The sequence below is a fragment of the Jatropha curcas genome, chromosome 10 (assembly GCF_041381405.1).
Source record: "Jatropha curcas cultivar XTBG-Jc1 chromosome 10, XTBG_Jcur_1.0, whole genome shotgun sequence".
NCBI classification, from domain to species: Eukaryota; Viridiplantae; Streptophyta; class Magnoliopsida; order Malpighiales; family Euphorbiaceae; genus Jatropha; species Jatropha curcas.
Genome location: NC_143160.1, coordinates 7,787,916 through 7,808,957, shown reverse-complemented (window position 1 = coordinate 7,808,957; position 21,042 = coordinate 7,787,916). Strand labels below are relative to the sequence as shown.

Genomic DNA, 21,042 nt, shown 5'->3' with positions numbered 1-21,042 from the left:
GACCAAATAAGGAAAAAAATATTTAAAACTAAAGGAAATTGAGGGGGAAAAAAAGAAGGTAAATTGACCCTCTTTGGCTTTTAAATTGCATAGATCCACTATTTTTTTTTTTTTTGACGAAATGCATAGATCCACTATTGAAGAAATAGATATTTTAAGACATTTCTTCTCCACGTGATTCTAGGTTTTACTTTTTTTTCCCGGTTTAGGACATTCGAATATTGATATTTTTCTTCTTTTTATATGTAGGAAAAATGATAAAAATGATTGAAAGATTTTAAAGTTGTGTTCGACGATGACTTTTATGTAACAAGATGCTAAACGCTATTTTTTATAGTGTTCATTACCGTAGCATTTGAACTAGATTTTAAAGGTTAGAGGTTAAAGGTAACGTTTTGTGAAAAGTTAACTTATGTAACGTTTAACTTTCAAATATTTCATGAAAAACTACTCAAACAGTCAGTAACTAAACGCTATTAAAATAGTTAACAGATATCAAAATAACTAATTTTGCCAAACATACCATAAATTAATAATACAACAAATTTAAACCTTAAGACTTAGATGTTTGGATCACTTCCAAATCATCGTTTGGATAAATGTAGAAATTTTTTAGGCAATATTAGAGATTGATTAGTTTAAAATAATAATATAATGAAATAAATTTGTAGCATTGTTCTATAAAATTTTATTCTACCACCATGCATGGATTTGTTCATTCATGTGCCATAAAATACCAAGCTTAAACTATCATCAGTTTTTAAAATTGCCATTGTTGCTTGTCGTTTCAAATGGGAGGCCAATGAAAAATAAAAGTTGAAAAGGGCTGAATTTTTTATGATCATGAATTTTATGCAAATTTTTTTTTAAAGCAAAATGAAACTTGTTTCATTAATTATTATAATAGGGCAACAAACAGTATGAAACACTATTCCATACTTGAAAACGAGCATAGAAATAGGATGCTCAAACATCTATATTCGCTTGTCTCTTAATCCATCTAACAACCACATTTGGTGTAGAGACTAATAAAGTTCTATAATCATTCAAAATTAAACCGAATTTAGAGTCATCTAATCTATTTGAAACCAAAGAAAAAAAAAAATGAGAGTTTGACAATTAATAAATACACATCCAAGAGAAAGTTCTACAATCATTCAAAAGTATACCGAATTCAGAGTCATCTAAATTATTGGAAATCAAAGAAAAAATAAGCAATCACTCTATTCCAATCAACATCGGTAATTATGTTAACTTTATAAAGAACTATTAGTAGTAATTTCATAAATTAATATTTTATGTCATTATTTTCTTTATAACTATTTAAAAATTAGAAATAAATTATAAGAAATATTTAATTAATATTTTTTTTATTTATATGATGTACTAAAATAAAAATAACAAATTGGGCCTTTGATCTACACTTCTACTTCTATTTGATAATACAATAAAACGTCCCAATAACCATTTGCGCAAAACACATGGGCACAGGTTAACAAGCCCAGTCCAAAGCCCAGAGTCATGTATCCATCCACAACTCTTTCTCGCGCTCTCAGATTATCTTTATCTTCCTTCCTCCATTTGATCCTCCATTAATGAAAAATGAATCTCCACATAATCCATCAGTATCAACCCCTGTTTTTCCATATTTCCCCAGTTGCCCCTCCTCATGACATCTCCAGTGGACTCAAATCCCCTTTCACAAAATTTACGTCTCTTTCTTCCTCAAATATCTTGCCAATTTCTACCTTTGGACCCGCCAGCTTCAAAATTTCTTGTGTTTCGAAAGCTGAAGCTTCGTTTTTCAATCGTAAAAAACAAAAACGAGAAGATGATGATGCAATCAATGCAACAGAATTCGAGGACTTGGCCCAAGACGGTGTTGTTTACCAGAATACACTGAGATTGGTAGAGTGCTCCATGTTTGCTGCTGTAACTGGGCTCGTGTATTTCTTGAGCAATTCCCTCTCAATTGAGGTTCGATTTTGATTTATTGGACTCCAATTGATATTGGGTATTTGGTTTTTTCTTTTGGTAAAGCGGGTTGCTTGATTTGATTATAGACTCTTGAATTTGGTCCTTCATTTATAATCTTTTAAGTTCTTAAAATTCTGGATTGTGAAAATTGATGAATGGAGATTTTTTTTTTTTTATTGGTGTTTATACTTTACGCATTCCATTCTGTTAGTAATTGTAATAAAATTATGCATTTTCTGTACTGTCTCTCTTTGGTTGGGAGTTAGTTGTGTGCAATGGTGTCACTGCCCTTGCGGGTCCTTAATACGTTTTTTTATGCTTATTTTATCCAGAAAGTGAAGAAGAAGGAAATAGATTTTTGATATTTGATTTGGGATTTCTCTTTTTTGAAGTTTCATAAACTGTTTCTTTGCATTGTGCTATACTTGTATCTTAGAAGGGGTTGCTTTTGGACAGAATTACTTTGGATGCTTTTTTTCATTACCAATAGTAATATCTTCAATGAGATGGGGCGTTGCAGCTGGGAGAAAAACAATGGTTTGTAACCTTCTATGGTTTGCATTTTTCAAATCTAAACCTTGTTGATTCTCATAATTATTGCATTATTGTTGGACTGATGTTGCAGTGTGGCAGGTGGCAACGGCTATGCTTCTATTTGTCTTATCTGGTCCCTTAAAAGCTTTAACATATCTGGTGAGAGAACTTTTTATGAAGTGTTGATTGTGTTTTGATTGATGTTCATGTGTGGTGATCTAGTTGTAACATTAAATGTTGTGGCATGTCCTAGAACTTGGCCAGATATTAGTAGCTTTCAATTTGAACTAAATCCTACTGTTTTAGGACCATACTTTGAAATTGCAGTGGTCTTCATGTGTCTTAGAAATGGGGCTGTCTCTAACATTGCATATCTGCAACATCACAGATGTGGTTGCAGCTATCACAGCACAATATATTTTGTTTTTCAAATTTTGCCTAAAATACATAGATTTAACTAAAGATTTAGGAACGCTAAGTGTAAAATGGATTAATAAGAATGAAAGTATAATTGTATTTATTATCTATCAATCAAGTTGAAAGCAAAACCAAGTAAATAGTAAAGAAATTTCAAATCTTGTCATAGAACCACACAAAAGGTATCATAAAGAAGAAGGCTAAAAACGTTATGATTTTTTAACTTATATTTTGGGAGTCCTTTATTCTTTTCATTTCCATTTTAATGAAGTTTTGTGCGCCAGTGTTTCATCTTAGCAAGCACAATCAAATGTTGATCTTTAAAGTTGCAAGAGATTTGGGTTGTTTAGCATAAAATAGGAGCGAGAAACTTAAAAGACCTTTGATTTTCGTTGGATAATGGGGGAGGGGAAGGTGACTACATGATTAAGTAATGGGCTTTAACTCTAATTGTTTGCTACCTCTGTTAAATAACAGGAAAGATAAAACCCATTAAGTAATGGTTGTTACTTTACATAACGTCATTATTTGATTATCCATGGTTAGTGGAATGAACGAAAGAAGTAAAGTTTCATACTCTTGACTTAGTTAAAATTTGGATTCCAATCATAATAACAATGACAAGGCATTAGTTTATGAGCATATTAAATAAGTTTGCAGAAGTGTACTTGAAGTTATATTTGTTGAAACCTCAAGATGATTTGTGAACTACCTTAATACGCCTGCCTTTCTATTAATTCATAATTTAGTCGTTCTCTGCAAATAGCTGACAATGTTTGTGTTTGTGCTTCCTTTTTTCAGCTAACACATGGAATACTTGGTTTCACAATGGCTTCATTGTGGAGGTACTTGTCATTGCTTTATAATTTCTACTTGTTTTTGCTTATCTATCGAATATCTCAATTTTATCTAATATTTAAGTGACAATAATATATTAAAAAAATATCACATAATGTTTATTCCTGAAATAATTTTGTCATAATTTCATTCCTTCAACTGTTGACAGTTTAACACATTGATTTGTACTTTCCTTATCTGAAAACTAATTTTCAAATTCTCATTAGCATCGGGCTAACTGGATTTGGTAAAAGTTACATTCTTTAGTGATCCATTGTCATATGAGTTTAATTAGTGGCTTTGCCATTATGATACCAAAAATGAGCTTTCAGCTACTCTTATGACATATAATTAATAATTATATTTAAAGCAAACCCTATCTAGAGAACAAAAACATGAGACCATTTTATTTTAAATTAATCAGTCACAGTAATACTTGGTGGATTTTTTTGTTTTTGAATCTTTTCAGGTTGAGAGCAGATTGGGGTCTTTCGATATTTTTGTGCACAATTGTAGTGTTTGCTCCCTTTGGCCTTAGACTTCCAATTTTCTTGTTTTCAAAATTTGCATTTATCGACACATTCTTAAAATGCAGGCTCGATCAATTGGTGCCATGGGCTATTTATTTACATCTTCATTCTTAATAAGAGAAAACATACTTACTTTGGTAAATGTCTACTTCTGACTCCTTGATTTTCCTTTACTCTGCGTCACTGCATCAGCAGTTTGGTTATGAAGTTCTTTAATTTTCTTGCAGATTACCATAAACATTCATGCTTCTCTGACATTAATATTTACTGCCATTGGTGTCAATGTGATTCCGTCAATGGAAGTGATATATGCTATATTTGGGATTCTGGTAACTTTAGCTATCCCTTCTCTCCGTGATTTCCTTCTCGTTCTTTTTAAAATAATTATGACAATATATTTTCTAATCGCCAAACAGGTATTGCTAAATAGTGGATTCTTTGTTTTTTTGCTACACCTTTTATATTCTGTGTTCCTCACACGGCTTGGGATGAAAGATTCATTGAGATTGCCAAGATGGCTTGAGAAGGCCTTATAAATTGTAAGTCATTCACATGTACATGGTATCATATTCCTGGCAACACACAAGTCAAGAGTGTTGCCTCACCTAGATATATCTATACTAGTTTTAGGGCTTAGTTGAGTTCAATTGCCACAAACAGAAATTCTTGAAGTTAAGAAGGGTGACCTCTTATACTGCAACACAAACAGACAATCATACGCTACCAGCATAGTAGCTAATTTCAGTTTTTTCATTAAACCCTAGTGGAACACTTGGATAACAAGCTAGATTGTATTGAGCAGAGTTCAATGCCTTTTGTTATGTATTTAAATTTATCTGTTGTTATTAAGTTCGAATATACTTGATAAATTGAACTCCTGAAGTTGTACTAAGCTCAGTAAAAGCGTATAATGGACTATTCTTTTAATTGGTCATTTGATTCATTTATCTAGTTTTGAGAGAGACGTTCCAATTTCATAAAGTTTGAAGCAGGATTTCCTGGAATCTTTTTTTCTTGGTTAATCTCCTTTATCATCATTTATTGAGCTCTGTGACATGTTAGTGTTTCCTTTTGTTTTTTTTTTTTTTTTTTTTTTTTTCAAATTTCACAACCGGATTTATATATGATATTTTGTATTTCTCCAATTGCATAGTGCATATATACATAATCACATTTCGCTTCTCGTACATTCAGATATGATTAAATATTTTTAGCAAGTTGGAACCCCGCTGAAGCTTCCCAAAACAATTTTAGTTTCAACACCATTTAACGAATAAAAATGTACTTTAGCCTAACAAAAGCATTAAAATTACCCTGATATCAATGGTGAAAGCTGCCATTACTAATTATATCCAAGGCCCATTACTAGCAAGCCTCTAAACTCTATAAACTCTCTCTCACATCAACTGTGTATAAAAAGCTCAAGCTCCCATCTTTAAAACTTCAAAAATATAGCAATAACTATATGACGGTTTGCATCCCTCCAGCCTACTCTTTTGTGATTTTAAATAAATAATGTATAACATCAATGGTTGAACCAGATTGTGTGCCCTGAATCCAGTTACAACCCCATCATCATTGTTAACCAAAAAAGATACAACTACCAAATCATCAATTTTGCTGCATTGCTCCTAACCCAGCTGAATCGTAATTGGGCAAACAGATTTCGCGTCCATCAAAAGCAGTCAACCACTGAAATATAGCATTGAATATTAATAATTATAGAATTTTGAGAAGTTATAAAGAAAATTTCAACAACCATAGTTAATGAGGCTGTACCTAAAAATAAGAATCTGCATTTTCAAGCTTCTTTCCTAGTTATCCTGTCAATTTAGAGAGAGAAAACGAGTCAGTAAGCAAGGTCCTGTCTTTTGTAGGAATGCAAGAGGAAAATCAACCCTTACTTCTCAATGGTAAATAAACACGATTCAGAATTTAGATTTTGACTAAAAGAACCATGTTTAGTACATCCCAACGAAGCAAATTCTCACCTGAAACAATTAATGCCCAAGGCCGTTGTGATTTCATGAATGACTGACGTAGCAAAATGTAAATATAGTCCCACTGAGGTGGAAAAAAAAATTCTTTAGCATAAAATATAAGAATATCACAGAATATCACAAAAGAGAATAAAATTACATCTATATCTCAAAAACTATATCATTTCAAAGGATTTTCATTAGCAAATCGAATTTACTTCATATTCTCAATAGAAATAAATTCATGTAACATGCCTGTGAATAAACAGTAACCAAGAAGGACCCAGAACTCATCTACCAAAGGAACTCTGCAACCAAAAAGGTATAATTACTCTATGACAGCCAATTATTAAAAGAAATGTCTATTGTTACAAATCAGCAGCTACAATCAAACTACCACATACCCATCATTCAGTCTGGCTGTGAGTGCATTTGCGATGGCAAATGGTAGATATAATAGAGACTGCAGCAATTAAAAAACAAAGAATTCAGTTGTCTGATTCACCCAGTAATTAACTGAATATATGTTGTAGATATAAAAAAGGCTGCGGAAACTAAAACAAACCCACAGCAATACCCCGTTTGCAATTGAATGGAATTTTACAAGCATACATAAATATTTCATTGAAAGCAATCCTGCACTTTTTTATTACAGAATAGTCTGAACAAAGTATTTATGCATGACTTTCAAACTCGCACCAACTTTTAATGCACATAAACCACCTTTTATATTAAATGGTTTTCAGCATAGATAGTAGAGAATCCAAAGCTACATACCATGCACATATTAGTTTTCAATCCCTTTGGTTCATCACACAAGTGGGCGAGAATCATCCTTCCCTGTCAAAAGAAACTCTCCTCAGAAACAATATATGAAGGTTAATTGTCCACTGCAGTTCGTTGAATTTAGAAAAGAATTCTAAAAAAATTATTATTGTAAATGCCAGAGATTAGATGCCTCTTTTAAGCACCTGATCCTTCATCAAAGTAAATTTGTGTACGATTTGGCACTACAATATCTTACAAACCAAAAAGTGGCAAATATTTTACCAGATCCATGCCCACCTTAAATATTAAGCTTAAAGTTAAATGCTATTCTAACCTGAGATAAACCTGGAAATCATAGCATCAGGCGGGACATAACAAGTAATCTAAATGTCTTCGAATCACTATTTTAAATTGAAACAATGCAAAAATAACCCAAAAATTAATTGCAATAAAGCTGAGTGACCTAACTCATGAACAAAATTTCCAAACCCATTAGATGATGACATATACAACAACCACTATACAGCATTTGGAGATTATCGCTGTCATATATATATATGTATACCGAGCTATTAAAATTTTGAAAAAAAAAAAAAATAAAAAAAAAAAGAGCCATGTCTTACCACAAGAAACCCAAAAGCAAGTCCAGTTCCCAGTATAACAAAATGAGGGTACTTCCCCATTATATCAGACGGAGACAAATAATCCCTGCATAAGATGTAGGATCCTCAATAAAGACCAATATGAACCTCAAGAAATGACATTATGCAAGATAATGTTTCAGGTTAAGTCATACCATACCAAGACGCCTCCTATAAGCACTACAAAAGGGTAAAGCTGACAAGAAGAACCAAGAATAAGGCATCTATCAAGCATAATTATAATCAAGAAATGCATGTTCCAGAATTTACAGATTTACCATGGCTAATGCCAGTAACATGCTGCCTTTTCTTGACTGTACAACCTTGTAGACATTGGACACGCTGCAGAAAAAGGTCATATTGCAGAAAAGCACCAACATTACATAAAGGAATTCGAGCAGACCTTTAATCTAACAGCAATCATTATAGTGGTATATATAACATAATACGACCTTTAATGAACCCGATGTGAAAAATTTCATGCTAAACATTTGGGCATGTAGCATTGTAGTTTAAATTCAAGCCAATATGGAAACAGCAAAAGCCACAACACCCATCACCCCATTGGATAGAGGAGTAGAAAATAAAAAAGAAAGCAATAAAACAAGGGACAAGTAGCAATAAACAATTTCAGGAGAACGAGCCTAGAAGTGGCCAGATGAGAACAAAAAACATCATGTTTATGATTGTCAAAGTAAATTAATATAAATTAGACATGCAAAAATGACATGAAATTTTCAGTCACTTAAGAAATGCTTAAATGCTTACTTGAATGAAATGGTTGGTATAACACCAAAAGCTATCATGAAGAATAGCACAGCTCTGTAAGTTGGGATTTCTGAAGTAAAAAATAAAAGAGTCAGTCAAATTACGAACATAAGACAGCTGCATATAGAAAAATAATTACATAAAACAAGTAAAAAGTTAACAAGGAAGTACTAATTGACATTTTAGTGCTAAGTTGAGCAATAAGGATAGAGATGAATCGATAACCAGATAGCAGTGATTGTTGTAATAATGCATTATTCCAAAAGCAATCAATAGAAAACTTAAAAAATCAGTACAACAGAGCATTTTAGTGCAAGAATTCCAGCAACTTAATGGCATCTGACTTCAAATCCTTAACCGATGGAAATGAAAATATTCCAGATGGGGCTGTAGAAAATCCAATATACCATGAAGAATGTCCAGAAATGACATATAATGTGAAACGTTGCATGCGTATAAAAAAATAAGGATTCATAGGAGAAACTCTTCCTCCAGAATACATTGTATCATTACCATAAATCATAACTAAATGTTGCATGGTATTTCATTCTCATAGAGACTCTACCAAGAAAAACTAAAACAGCATTTCAGCAACTTGGGTATGTCTTTGTGCAGAGCTTGATTAAACTAAACTTTAGTCATCCTAATTGAGAGTGTGTAGTGGAAAAAATAAAGTAGAAGGTGAAGCGATCAATTGGAAAAAATTATAAATGTGCACAAATCACTTATGCTATCATTATCAACTAAAGAAACATGCATAAAAGATGATAAAAATAAGGATAGCATACATCACCATCATTCAAAAAAAAAAAAAAAAGAATAGAAAAGAAAACACACATAAAATGTAAATGCATTTTACATTCCAAATATCACAGAATTTTCAAAAATGAGCACATGAAAATCACATTCCTAGGTTTAAGGACATTATACGACAAAAACACAACAAAAAAACTCCAGCTTAAGGCATCTAACATATTTTACTTCAAAGATATAATGGTCGATCAGAATTTTCATGGAAGTTGTAAAGCATGTTTCTACAAGAGGAAGGGCCAGAGGTGAGTTGAGGGGTTAGTGGAGAGAGGAGAAGCACACAGTACATCATTACATGAATTACAGAAGATGCCAAGAAATCCATAATTCTTACCACTAACAATTGGCACCCAACTTAGAAAGGGTAAAGACTTTCCGAAGTGATGAATCCACCACTCAGCGCCTTAAGATGAAAACAACTTAAGTTATAAGTAAACAGAAAGAAGATAGAGGAAAACAGAAGAGATAGGTAATAATATGATGTGATCAAGAAACTTATAAAGGTACATTTACGAATAATTTTAAGCACAACAAAGGGAGTAGAAAGACTATACCAACTATTGCTGTGAAAAAATGCGCCACATATATAATCATCAAGCCCTCTGTAGGTCCATTAATTGCAGGAAGGATAAGAGTATTTGTGAAAAAGCTAGATCAAAGGAAATAAAGTGCAAGTTACCAATAACACATCCAAAAGTTACAGCAATGACAACTTGGGCTAAACAAAAACAAATGACAGAGAGAAATGAAATGAAACCTATCTAGTACCATACTCTTGCATTCAATTCATTAAAAATAAAGAATGAAATTTTTAAACCACTTACTGTTCCCATGTTGCACCATAAAATGGAACGGCTGAAATAACCCAAAACCAGAAGGTGTCTCTTCCACACATGGCAGTACTACCAAAAGCCATGCTTTCAAACTGGGAATAACCAATAACAAGATGTTAAAAAAAACTACACTTGCTAGAATCAATAACCAATGATGGAAAATACATACTGCACATGCAAGCGCATCACATCCTGCAATAGATTGGAATAGCAAAAAAAAAATATTTCAGCAACGCTTGGTAATATTAAATATTAAAAAAAAAGGAAAATCATTTAATAATAAAAGAAAAATCACCATGGTCAAAAAGTTCTCCTAATGGACTTGATGAGTTTGTCCGCCGTGCTTGCTTCCCGTCAACAGCATCAAAAGTCTGAAATTGTTGAGAGGTCAGTAAAAGCCATAACAGAAACTCAGTATGTCTTCTACAAACGAAAGTATAACACAAATTATTATTAATTCAGGAGGCAAATGAGAATCAGATTCACCTGATATAAAAATAGAAGTAATCCATGTGCAAAATGAACCCATCTTGGTGGTGCTGTATCCAATTGAGGTGAATATAACTGGGATCCAAATGTAAATTAGAAACTATAAAAAAGAAAAACTTAAATCAAACAACTAGTTTTCTACAAAATTTACAACAAAGAAAATCCTGCTTACATAGCCAAGCAGTGCAGATGTAACTAAGAACATGAATCCTGTAAGAGTGATCTAAAAGACCCAAAGCAGAAAAGGTTAGCAAACAATAGCAAAAAAATTTCATTAGACAAGTGAATGCCACAAATCAAAGTACAATGAGCATATTATCTCACCATGTTTGGTCTGTATAAGATCCGGAGACAAATATGCAAAAAGGGGAAAAAAAAAAAGACAAGATTAGAATATTAACAAATAAGAACAAATCTTTCTCTAAGAAGAATCTAACGTGAAGCATAAGCATGGATAAACTGTAAAAAGTCCCAAAACCTTCCATGCACATTCAAATCATGAAATATTCTTAGAGAAATGAACAAGATATCTTATTATAATGCGTGTTTAAGAAGTATCAAAGTTAGGCGCATAAGCCAAAGTTTATGTAGGTGGACCATCACAAATAAAAGCTAAACATGACAAACCTTGTTATGCCAGACATATAACAACCAGGGATACCAAGAAGCATAAAAAATAAAAAAATAAAAAAAGAAAAAAGAAAAAAGAAAAAAAGACAAATAATGAGGGCCAACTGGTGCATAGTTTAAATAGGGTCAATTAGCATGCAGCTTTAGCACCAAATTCTCAATTTAGTTCAACAGTGAGAAACTGGGTTATGACCATGTGTTTCATCAACAAAGCATTCACATAGTAAATTTCAAAGCTTATTACACTACACAATATTAAGTAGGAGCACTTCCAAAACATTTGTGGATACATCAATAAAAGCTCAAAGACAAAATCAACCTTAATTCCTCATTCCAGTCCCCAATTCAAAAATCCACATAGTTAACTCCAGAATTAAACCATTTGAGACTGAAATCAATACCCATTATCAATACTCATTTTCCTCTATTCACCAGCTTAACCTATGCTAGAAAGAACTTACATTTGAATCCAACATCAACTGGTGAACATTGAAAGAGGTCCACTTCAATAAATTAAATCAACCCAACCAAATAAACAATGCAGAAAATATGAAAATAGTACTAAAAAATCCAAAAACATAAAGAATGTACTCACGGCATCCAAAGAGGAAAGAAGTTAACAAATCGGCTCCAAAAGGGTTGCAACACATATTTAGCAACATAAGAGTGATCAACTCCACTGTACTTATATCTATGAAGTGCTGCTACTCCATGAGACCCTATATACCCCATTCCTCTGCAAAAGAAAAATCATTATGAAAAAAAAAAGAAGAAGAAAATAATCAGAAATATTGCGTCGAAAACCTGATGAAGCGTCACTACAACCTGAACCAAAATCAAGAATTAAAAATGATAACATATTTAACAGATTTCAAGAAACTGGCGAAAGGCAATAAATGGAGAAGCGCTAACCTTGATTTGCTACTAAGAGCAATGACTATGAAATTGGATTGACAAAAAGCACAGATCTAACGAGCAAATAAAAAGATTTCTGAACGAAAATCAAATTGAGGATTGAAAAAGAAGCCTAAACCGGTTAGAATGAATAGATCCAGAGGAATCTGGGGAAATTTTTTTTTTTTTTTTCCTTTTCAAGAATGAAACTTTTGGCACGAACGGGCAAAAGAGGAAAAAGGCAAAGAGATTTTATTTATCTCCCGCCCTAAAGCAAGGAGTATTAGGTTCTCTCACAAATAAAATGGGAAGAAATTTGATGCTTGCTCTCTTTGACGTCTCTTTTTCCTCTCCTCTCCACGGGGTCGTTTTAGAGCACAGATAAATATTCCATGGGTCCCAAAATTACAGTCCAACTTATTCTTCACACAATTAAAAATAAATATTTATGATTATAACTTTATAAATTTTTGGCTTAGCTAGTTTCGACAATTTTGAATAGACAAGTTTGAGCCGTGACGATCAATCCATTGAATGTTCTTTATTACTGAACTACTCTACTTAGATTATTATTATTATTAAAACTTGTTTTCAAAATATTTGTTACGTCGTAATTTAATATGTAATATAATTATGTTATTAAGTATATTTAATTTTATTAATTAGTTTTTTTTAAATAGTTAGTATCTTATTTGAATTATGTATTATTTATTTCAGGATGTGAATTCATATCCTAATCTGGTCCAATCCAATCCGCTTATAACATATGAGTTTAGGCATTCGTTGGATTGAATTAGGTTAACAAGGTTAAGTACTTTAAACCAAGTAACTCAACCCGATACAATCTACTTGCAGCCCTAGTATTCAAGGCTCAAAATTAGCTCGACTTAATAGTTTTAACTTGATCGATTTTAAAATTCACTCAAAATGGTTTTAAGTCAATTTGAACCCTTAAGCAATAAATATATTACCTCCGTTCTATAATATTTATCACATTTAAAAAAATAGTTTGTTCTAAAATACTTTTCACATTTATGGTTTTGAATAGTAATAAATATTTTTTTCATGTTTACCCTTTGTATATAACCAATAATTATTACTTCAATTTAATGATTTTTTAAGAGAAGTAATATTAAATTAAGGGTAATATAGTCAATTTACTCAATAATTTATTGTAACTTACACAAATTTTATAATTTTCTTTAAAAAATATAAAATTTCAAAATTTTTTATCATTAAGACTTGTTATATAATACTAGGGGGTCCATTGAAAGTATCAGCTTTATTGCAAGGGCAAAGCATCATTTGCTAAAGCAAAATTACATTATTTGATGTTTTGTATTCACTTTCATTATCACTTTATGCCTCCCCTTTGAACTTGTAAAGTACATTTTCTTACAATCTTTTAATATTTGTGCGGTTGTCCCATTTTTTCCTTATATTATGGAACGAGCATCAATATCTAACGACATTTTCTTTCGTGTCATTTGGGTTAAAAAAAAAACAGTTGAAAATTGACGGCACGCTTCTTGTAATATCAGGACCATGCCAAGCGTATGTTTCTTATATACCTTTTATTTCACGAAAGCACCATATTTAATATGAACTACGTCGGCATTTGGTAAAATTGAAAAATAAAGTGATATTTTGATAAGTTATTATTATTATTAAATAATATGAAATTATTAAATGAAAATTTTAATTTTAATTTTTAAATATTGAATGATATTATCAAATATATTTTTATTATAAATCAATTCTTATTACAATATAAATAAATATTTGTATTTTATTTGAAATATTTATTTTTTGAAGCTTATACCAATTATATTCGGACAAGCGATTATTTTCAGTTATCCTACACCAGTTATTAAGCATAATTTAAAAATACATATTTTATAAATATTGTAATCTATTATTACTATACTGTGTAAAGAATATGTGATTGATTCTCGCATAGAAACAAACACACAAGACAATACCCAATTACTTATTCCTTAAGTTAAGACATTGAATATTATTGAGGACAAATAATATTTGTATCCTTATGTTTTCATGTAATTAATTACTTTTATCATTTTATTTTAAAAATTACATTATTTTTATCTTTATAATTTAGATTTCGTCTATTAAATTATCATTTCATCTATTATTTAAGATTTAAATCGTGAATTACTAATGAAATTACAACACTAAGCCCATATGGATATATGCATACAGGATTAAAAGGAAAAAATTATATTTTTATCTCTATATTTTATATATACGAGTATAAAAATTGAAGAGTCCAATGCATTTGAATTTTGAGTTATGGCAGTTGCCAGTTGTATTTTCTTGTGGTTATTAGCAAGCAATTCAACTGGCCGTGCACACGTTTTGATGTGCATTGTTCTCATAATCTGTCTCCTTCCCTTTCTAATTTTCTCCATCCTTTGCTTAACTTTGTGTACTGTGGATATGGGTCGTAGGCAAGATAAGCAAGATGCATTGCGGATATGGGCTTAGTTCAAGATTCTTTGACTCATTGTTTCAGCAACCAGAACAAACGAATTGTCGTTACTTAGAGCCACCCCATTTGGTAATGCTAAGCCTTTGAATAATCTTGCACTTGTGTCTGAGCCGTTTATTATCCGCATATATATATATATATTCCCTACAAGAACAAATTAAACAAATCCTACGTTGAATTTAATTAATCGAAAGGTAATTTTTGTGTGCAAAATATTTACCTTCTTTGGAAGTTACTGCTACTATCTGCAAAATAAACTGCTACAGTTCTTGTGTCAATCGACATCTATGCCATTAGTGAACCGAAAAGGGACCCCTTCAATTCTGAGACATAGACAGACAGTTGATGGTATGAATATGAATGCCATCTTTTCAGTCTTTCATTTTATATTTTATTTTCTTTTTTTTTTTTTGAAAGAATATTTTATTTTCTTTTGTCAACACAAAACAGTTATACAAGAGCTCAGGTATTAAATGCATTTTCTTTTAATAATAATAATATTAATATTATAAACTTTGAACAAATTGGCATGGTTGGTTCCTCACTACTTTTTTGCATTTAAATAGTACTTTAAATAAATTAAAAAGTCAATAGTTTTTTTTTTTTGAAAAGAAAAAAGTCAATAGTTTTAAATGTGTTAAATATGGTTAAATGTCTTGTCTGCTAACTGAATTTAGCAGCAAAATAAAATTAATAATTGAATTCATTTTTTTAATATTATTGAAAAATCTAATGATATTTAATTTTGCTAGTATTTTTTTTTTTTTAAATCAAACTAAAAATTCGTTAATGAAAATTGTATACAGATATGAGATACAAAACATTATGTTTCTATATTTTTGTATAGGAAGCCTAATAATAAACCATTTATACAAGAATAAAACATAAAACACAATCTTAATTTGAAGTATCTGATCGAGTTGGCAGAACATAATATTTATGTCATATGCAATCGCTTGTTTCACTCGGTGGCTATTCATGGCCACTTTTCGACTCCATGGTCTTCCTACAAGTCCAATCTGATTACCTTCAAATTTCTTTATTTTATTGGAGATGAGATCTGCAGTTCTTTTTGCATAATTATCCGAAAAATAAAAGACGCTAGACAAAATCATCATAATGGTGATAATAATAACTCAGAACTAGATTTGAGGACAAAATCTGAATGTATGAGCAACAATAAATCCCAACATATAGGCAACAATAACTTAAATATGTAAACAGATCTGAGAACTATTACAAAAAAATCAAACAAAAAAAAGGGAATAACTACCGGTGAGAGCTTACCAGTGGTCGTCCGTGGAAGACTGAGAAGAGAGAGTTTTTGCTGGTATTAGATCTGCATCTTGTTAAAAAAGAAATATAATCATGCATTAATTATATATATATATATATATATATATATATATATATATATATATATATATTGGTTCACGTATTCATATGATTATATATCATTATTTAGAAGATCATAGTTAATTATCTTATATAGATAAGATAACGTTTATCTTGTCATTAATGTTAAATTAATATTAGATGTCTATATATATTCAATGTATTAGTAGCATATGAGTTACTCACTTCGTTTCCAAATATTTGTCATATTTGAGAAATTATTGTATTTCAAATATTTATCAAATCGGTGGTTTCACACATAATAAATTATTTTTTCTATTTTTATCTTTTTGTATATGACTAATTAAGAATAATGTAGACAATTTACTTAACAATTTATTAAGAGACTTAAAATACTCAAATTTAACATGTATTTGAGAACAGAGCGGTAATTATCTTTCTCGTGTCAAAGAGAAAAATTATATGCATTTGCATTATGATTGGAGTGTGATAAATTATGATATTATCTTACAATCATAATGCAAATGGCTAGTATAACTACACCCCAATCGTTTTATTTTCCAAAAAAAAAAAAAAACACCCCAATCGTTTCATTTAATGTCAGCCACTTGATAATGATGTATAAACAAACTGTATTGACTTTTGAAATTTGCTAAATTTTGGTATAACCAACATAAGGTTGCACAGAAGATCCAAACCACAACCCTCCATCATATTCTGCAACTTCACTAACAGAATCAAGAATCTCTCCACCATTTCCATCCAACATTTTCACCACTTTCCCATCTTCGCTAAATTTGATACCTACAGTATCATTAAAAACCCATCCTTCATTAATCATTTCCTCTTTATATTTTTGAATCTTTCCTCTTCCGCTGTTTAATGCAACCCAAAATTCTCCATTATCGTTTCTCTTAATATTATCAGGGAGTCTTCCAAGTTCAGCAAAAACTTCTTCTTGCATTTCATTATGATTATCATTATTTAAAAGCTTAAATTTCAAGATTCTTAGCATGCCTTCTTCAGCAACTAGAACAAAGGAATTGTCGTTACTTAGAGCCACCCCATTTGGAAATGCTAAGCCTTTGAAAAGCACAGTCACTTTCTTGCTATTTGGATCATACTTTAATAACCTTCCACTTCTGTCTGAGCTGAGTATTGCCCGTAAATATTCCCTACAAGAACATAATTAATCACAAATCGTAAGTGAGTGCCACAAATCGTTTGGCTATAAAAGTTATAGTAGTTAAGATTCTTAGGAACAGGAGAGCTCACAAAATATTTACCTTCTTTGGAAGAAAATGCTGCTATCTGTAAAATAAACTGCTCCAGTTTTTGGGTCAATATCTAAGCCATTAGCGAATCGAAAAGGGACTCCTTCAGCTGAAGCAGCAAGCTGCGTAGGAACACCACCCATTGGCCCTACTACCAGAAGCCCATAATAAGCATCTGCAATGTACAGATCACAGGTTGCAGGATTAAATTTGAGGCCTAATGCTCTCCCACATTCTGGTTCCTTGTTGGGGTCTGTTGAGCCATCACATTCTTTCTTGTCCCTAATAATCAAACACAATACAATACAAATTCATTAATGGTGTTTAAGTTTTATATATAATTGAATCTATAGCACTTTGATAATGTTATCAGATGTTTATAATATATAGTGTCAATGAATCTTGTTAAAAAAGTTTTTATTGCTGCTATTTTTTTTTATATAAACAAGAGTTGTAATTCCGTTCGATCTGCAACTGTACAAGATTGAAATCGTTTATCATCTCAACCAACACGTATATCTTAGGTGGTAGTTTTTATTAATAACTAATTAGTTTCAAAAAAACATCAAATTAATTAGAATAATAATTATTGCCCAGATACTATAGTAATAATTACATTATTTTATCAGCAGTAATTCAAATAACAACATCAAGCAAATCCTAAGTGAGCATGTTGTATGTTGGATTCGAAGACAAGCCAATATAAGTGTTCATATATATACTTTAGCACGAACATACTATCAATTTGCTAATCTTTTTGTTTAAGATTTTCCTCCCTCAATATTTGTTCTCTCTGAATTATTAATGAAGTACTCTTCTTTTTATTATGATTTTTTTTTTAAAAAAAAAAACACTAACTGAGCAAAAATATGGTAACCAGTAATCCCATTGACCAACTAATAAAAAAAACTATGAAAAATTGAAAAAACAAAAAAAATAATGAAACATGTATATATACACGTATAAACAAATAAATGCTATTGACAGTGAACCAGCGCGAAATTAATTTTAGCAGAGGAAAAATTTATATGATGCAACCACTTGCTAGAATCAATTTAATAGGTAGAATAGCCTATATGATGTAACCACTTGCAAGTTTTCTACTCCTACTAAATATGCATATATGATGTATTTACAAATCAAACCCAACATCTATCTATCTGTCTATCATATATATATATATATATATATATATATATATATATATAGCAAGAAAATGAAATACTGCATGCATGCATGAACATATATACATATATATGCAATAACTTGCCTGTTGGGTGAGGAGACAGCAAAGTCTAGCCAAGACTGGTTGGATTGATGCCATTTGAGTATTCTACCATCAGAAACACCAACATATGGACCATTGCCATTGCAATCAAAGGCAAGACTTTCTGGGCCAATAACTCCAGGGAGATCAAGTTGAGTATAGCTCTTCATTACATCAGCTTCTGAAACTATTAGCAGTTTATTAGAGTAGGATATGATACCCTCTGCAGAAATAAAGAAGAAAAAAGCGACGAAGAAGAAAGAAGATAAAATTAAAGTATTCATTCTGTTGTTGATCAGAAAGAGATCAAATAATAAGATGATCCCGTTTATATAAATGAGTACTTGTATACTACTGCTTCTGCATTTATAACCATCAAAAGTCTGTGTTCTGGTAGCAGTTTACAGAATTAGGTCAACATTATGTACATTTTATTATTATTATAATTATTATTATCATTAATTCTGATACATGCAGTTGGTTGCCACTTTCAGTACTTATTACAATATAGATAGTAAAAAGATGTCGGGTATTAAAGTTGCATTTTCTTTCAATAGTAATAATAATAACAATAATATAAATTTTGAGCAAATTATTGGCCTCGTTTGTAGATATTTGCATTTATAAATAAATTAAAAGGCCAATAATTTGAAATGTAGGTAATTAAAATTATCTTGTAATTAAAAATAAAAAGGGACTGAGATATGCCTGTATGTCTTGTCTTGGCTGCTGCTTAGTGTGATAAGGATATGTAACTACCTTACAGCTGTTTCTGTTTTGAATATGTATTTGAATAGCTAGAGCTTATCTATTGTAATCTATATATACAGAAGATACAGAAATACAAATCAAGTAATTCATACAATTATATGGTATCAGAGCCTTCTAGGGTTTAATTACCAATGGCCGAAAATTCTGAGTCTTTCTCTATTCCTAATGTCTCTCAATTTCTTACATTGAAGCTAACCTCTGCCAATTACCTTTTGTGGAAGAGCCAGCTCGAGCCTCTCCTTAATGGCTATAATCTGGTTGACCATGTTTCTGATAATCCTAATCCACCGTCGGAATTGCTAAATAATGCTCCCAATCCCAAGTATCGAATTTGGTTCCAGCAAGATCAGATTGTTTTAAGCTGGATTCGGAATTCTCTTTGTGAACAAATCCTTTCCCAAGTCATTGGCATCAAAAAGGCGAAAGCAGCTTGGGACAAACTCACCACCATTTATTCAACTGGGTCCCGTACCAAAGTACAGCAGCTCCGCAAACAGCTCCGGCGATTGGAAAAAGGAACCGATACTGTTGATGAATACATGCATCGAGCAAGAGATATCTCTGATCAACTAGTAGCTCTGGGTTCTCCTATTTTTTACGAGGATCTGATCACTGATATTCTTGAGGGATTGGGTGAAGATTTCCGACCCTTTTCCCGTTCAATTTAGGCTCGAAATTATCCCATTAGTTATGATGATCTTTACGCGTTGATGTTGTGTAACATCCTACTGAATCGAATCGTTGCATAGAGTCGAGTCGAGTTGGGCCGAACAAGAACCCAGTTCGAGCCATTTAAATCCAGAGTGGGGTAGAATGGGATGTAACTTAAATAAGTAAAAGAAGTGGACTTACTTGAATGAAACAAAAAGATCAAAGTATAAGGAGTAGGACTTACTTGCACTAAAATATAAAGTTTAGGTATTAAAATGTAACATATGGAAAATATAGGTACTATTTGGTAATTTTTAACACACAATCAAAGATAAATTTGGACTACACGAGACTTCCATTTCAGTTTGCCTTCTTCATTTTCTTCATCTTCATCTTCAACGTCTTCTTCATCTTCATCTTCCTCTTCATCTCCTTTCATCTTTCTCTTCATCTCCTTCCTTTCTCCATCCATTTTCATGTGATTTAAACACTAAATTCAACCTAGAACTCTATATTTCCTTAATCTGAATGGTAAAATTTAGTTACATAAATATTAGTAAGAATTGCATCGCGGGTGCAATAGCTAGAGTATTTCCATGCAAGTTACTTTATACATTATCAATGGTATGCATTATTCCTCATTAGCTATTTTCTAAATAATTCTTGTATTATCACAATACACATAATATGCTCCATTAAGGTTAGGCAGAAACCACGTAGATAAGACTATGTCGCGACATAGGATAGCAGATCTGCGCCCCATACAGTTTGGTACTCCAGCTACAGGCTGTTGAGTGGATATGATTTATATACGGGCCATAACAGCCCAGCCATACAGTATTCATCCAGTTTCATACAGTTCATACAGTTTTTCTTATCACTTTGGTTTCACTATAACCTTATGGAGCCATGCAGTTATGTGATTTATTATTTATAAAGTATACGATGGTTAATAAAAGTTGCAAAATTTATACAGCATCATGAACAGCAGGTAAAATCATGAAAGTATAATGATATGTGTGCTTATATGTTTATTGTTTTATTTCTTATTAAATTGAGATATCCACTGAGCATTATTTGCTCAGCGAGTTATTTATTTAACTCGTA

The 21,042-nt window shown here is 31.4% G+C and overlaps 3 protein-coding genes across 4 annotated transcripts; 1 reads left to right on the top strand and 2 right to left on the bottom strand.

Annotated features, from left to right (window-relative positions):
- The first annotated feature begins 1,549 nt into the window (after positions 1 to 1,549).
- Positions 1,550 to 5,222, top strand: LOC105641937 (uncharacterized). Its single transcript, XM_012226593.4, has 8 exons — positions 1,550 to 1,977; positions 2,434 to 2,514; positions 2,611 to 2,670; positions 3,730 to 3,773; positions 4,235 to 4,277; positions 4,361 to 4,432; positions 4,523 to 4,624; positions 4,712 to 5,222. The coding sequence occupies exons 1-8, from the start codon at positions 1,603 to 1,605 to the stop codon at positions 4,829 to 4,831; spliced, it is 897 nt and encodes a 298-aa protein (XP_012081983.1). The 5' UTR covers positions 1,550 to 1,602; the 3' UTR covers positions 4,832 to 5,222.
- A 388-nt stretch (positions 5,223 to 5,610) lies between these two features.
- On the bottom strand, positions 5,611 to 12,431 carry LOC105641936 (choline/ethanolaminephosphotransferase 1). 2 transcript variants are annotated; one of them, XM_012226590.4, is made up of 20 exons: positions 12,126 to 12,431; positions 11,809 to 11,949; positions 10,908 to 10,917; positions 10,756 to 10,806; positions 10,581 to 10,658; positions 10,390 to 10,465; positions 10,264 to 10,286; positions 10,086 to 10,186; positions 9,816 to 9,910; positions 9,596 to 9,664; positions 8,452 to 8,521; positions 7,962 to 8,025; positions 7,839 to 7,879; positions 7,666 to 7,750; positions 7,052 to 7,114; positions 6,679 to 6,737; positions 6,530 to 6,582; positions 6,287 to 6,359; positions 6,075 to 6,118; positions 5,611 to 5,987 (listed from the first exon to the last, which is right to left on the bottom strand). In XM_012226590.4, exons 2-19 carry the CDS (start codon positions 11,943 to 11,945, stop codon positions 6,097 to 6,099), a joined length of 1,170 nt encoding a protein of 389 aa, XP_012081980.1. In that variant the 5' UTR covers positions 11,946 to 11,949; positions 12,126 to 12,431; the 3' UTR covers positions 5,611 to 5,987; positions 6,075 to 6,096. The 2 variants fall into 2 exon arrangements, with proteins under 2 accessions (XP_012081980.1, XP_089583088.1); XM_089726962.1 differs by lacking the exons at positions 11,809 to 11,949; positions 12,126 to 12,431 and having other exon boundaries at positions 10,908 to 10,932.
- A 3,884-nt stretch (positions 12,432 to 16,315) lies between these two features.
- Positions 16,316 to 18,826, bottom strand: LOC105641935 (protein STRICTOSIDINE SYNTHASE-LIKE 10). Its single transcript, XM_089726565.1, has 3 exons — positions 18,517 to 18,826; positions 17,259 to 17,528; positions 16,316 to 17,147 (listed from the first exon to the last, which is right to left on the bottom strand). Exons 1-3 carry the CDS (start codon positions 18,795 to 18,797, stop codon positions 16,625 to 16,627), a joined length of 1,074 nt encoding a protein of 357 aa, XP_089582691.1. The 5' UTR covers positions 18,798 to 18,826; the 3' UTR covers positions 16,316 to 16,624.
- Positions 18,827 to 21,042: the final 2,216 nt, after the last annotated feature.

Excerpts from the sequence above, each read along its gene's own strand:
- LOC105641935 (XM_089726565.1), bottom strand. The coding sequence starts at position 18,797 with ATGAATACTTTAATTTTATCTTCTTTCTTCTTCGTCGCTTTTTTCTTC. Across the intron at positions 17,529-18,516 it reads GCTGTCTCCTCACCCAACAG|GGACAAGAAAGAATGTGATG; the intron begins GCAAGTTATTGC and ends TTTGATTATTAG. Across the intron at positions 17,148-17,258 it reads AGCATTTTCTTCCAAAGAAG|GGAATATTTACGGGCAATAC; the intron begins GTAAATATTTTG and ends ATGTTCTTGTAG.
- LOC105641937 (XM_012226593.4), top strand. The coding sequence starts at position 1,603 with ATGAATCTCCACATAATCCATCAGTATCAACCCCTGTTTTTCCATATT. Across the intron at positions 4,433-4,522 it reads GAGAAAACATACTTACTTTG|ATTACCATAAACATTCATGC; the intron begins GTAAATGTCTAC and ends ATTTTCTTGCAG. Across the intron at positions 4,625-4,711 it reads ATGCTATATTTGGGATTCTG|GTATTGCTAAATAGTGGATT; the intron begins GTAACTTTAGCT and ends ATCGCCAAACAG.
- LOC105641936 (XM_012226590.4), bottom strand. The coding sequence starts at position 11,945 with ATGGGGTATATAGGGTCTCATGGAGTAGCAGCACTTCATAGATATAAG. Across the intron at positions 9,911-10,085 it reads TATGGTGCAACATGGGAACA|CTTTTTCACAAATACTCTTA; the intron begins GTAAGTGGTTTA and ends CCTTTGATCTAG. Across the intron at positions 7,115-7,665 it reads TTGCTTTTGGGTTTCTTGTG|GGAAGGATGATTCTCGCCCA; the intron begins GTAAGACATGGC and ends TTCTTTTGACAG.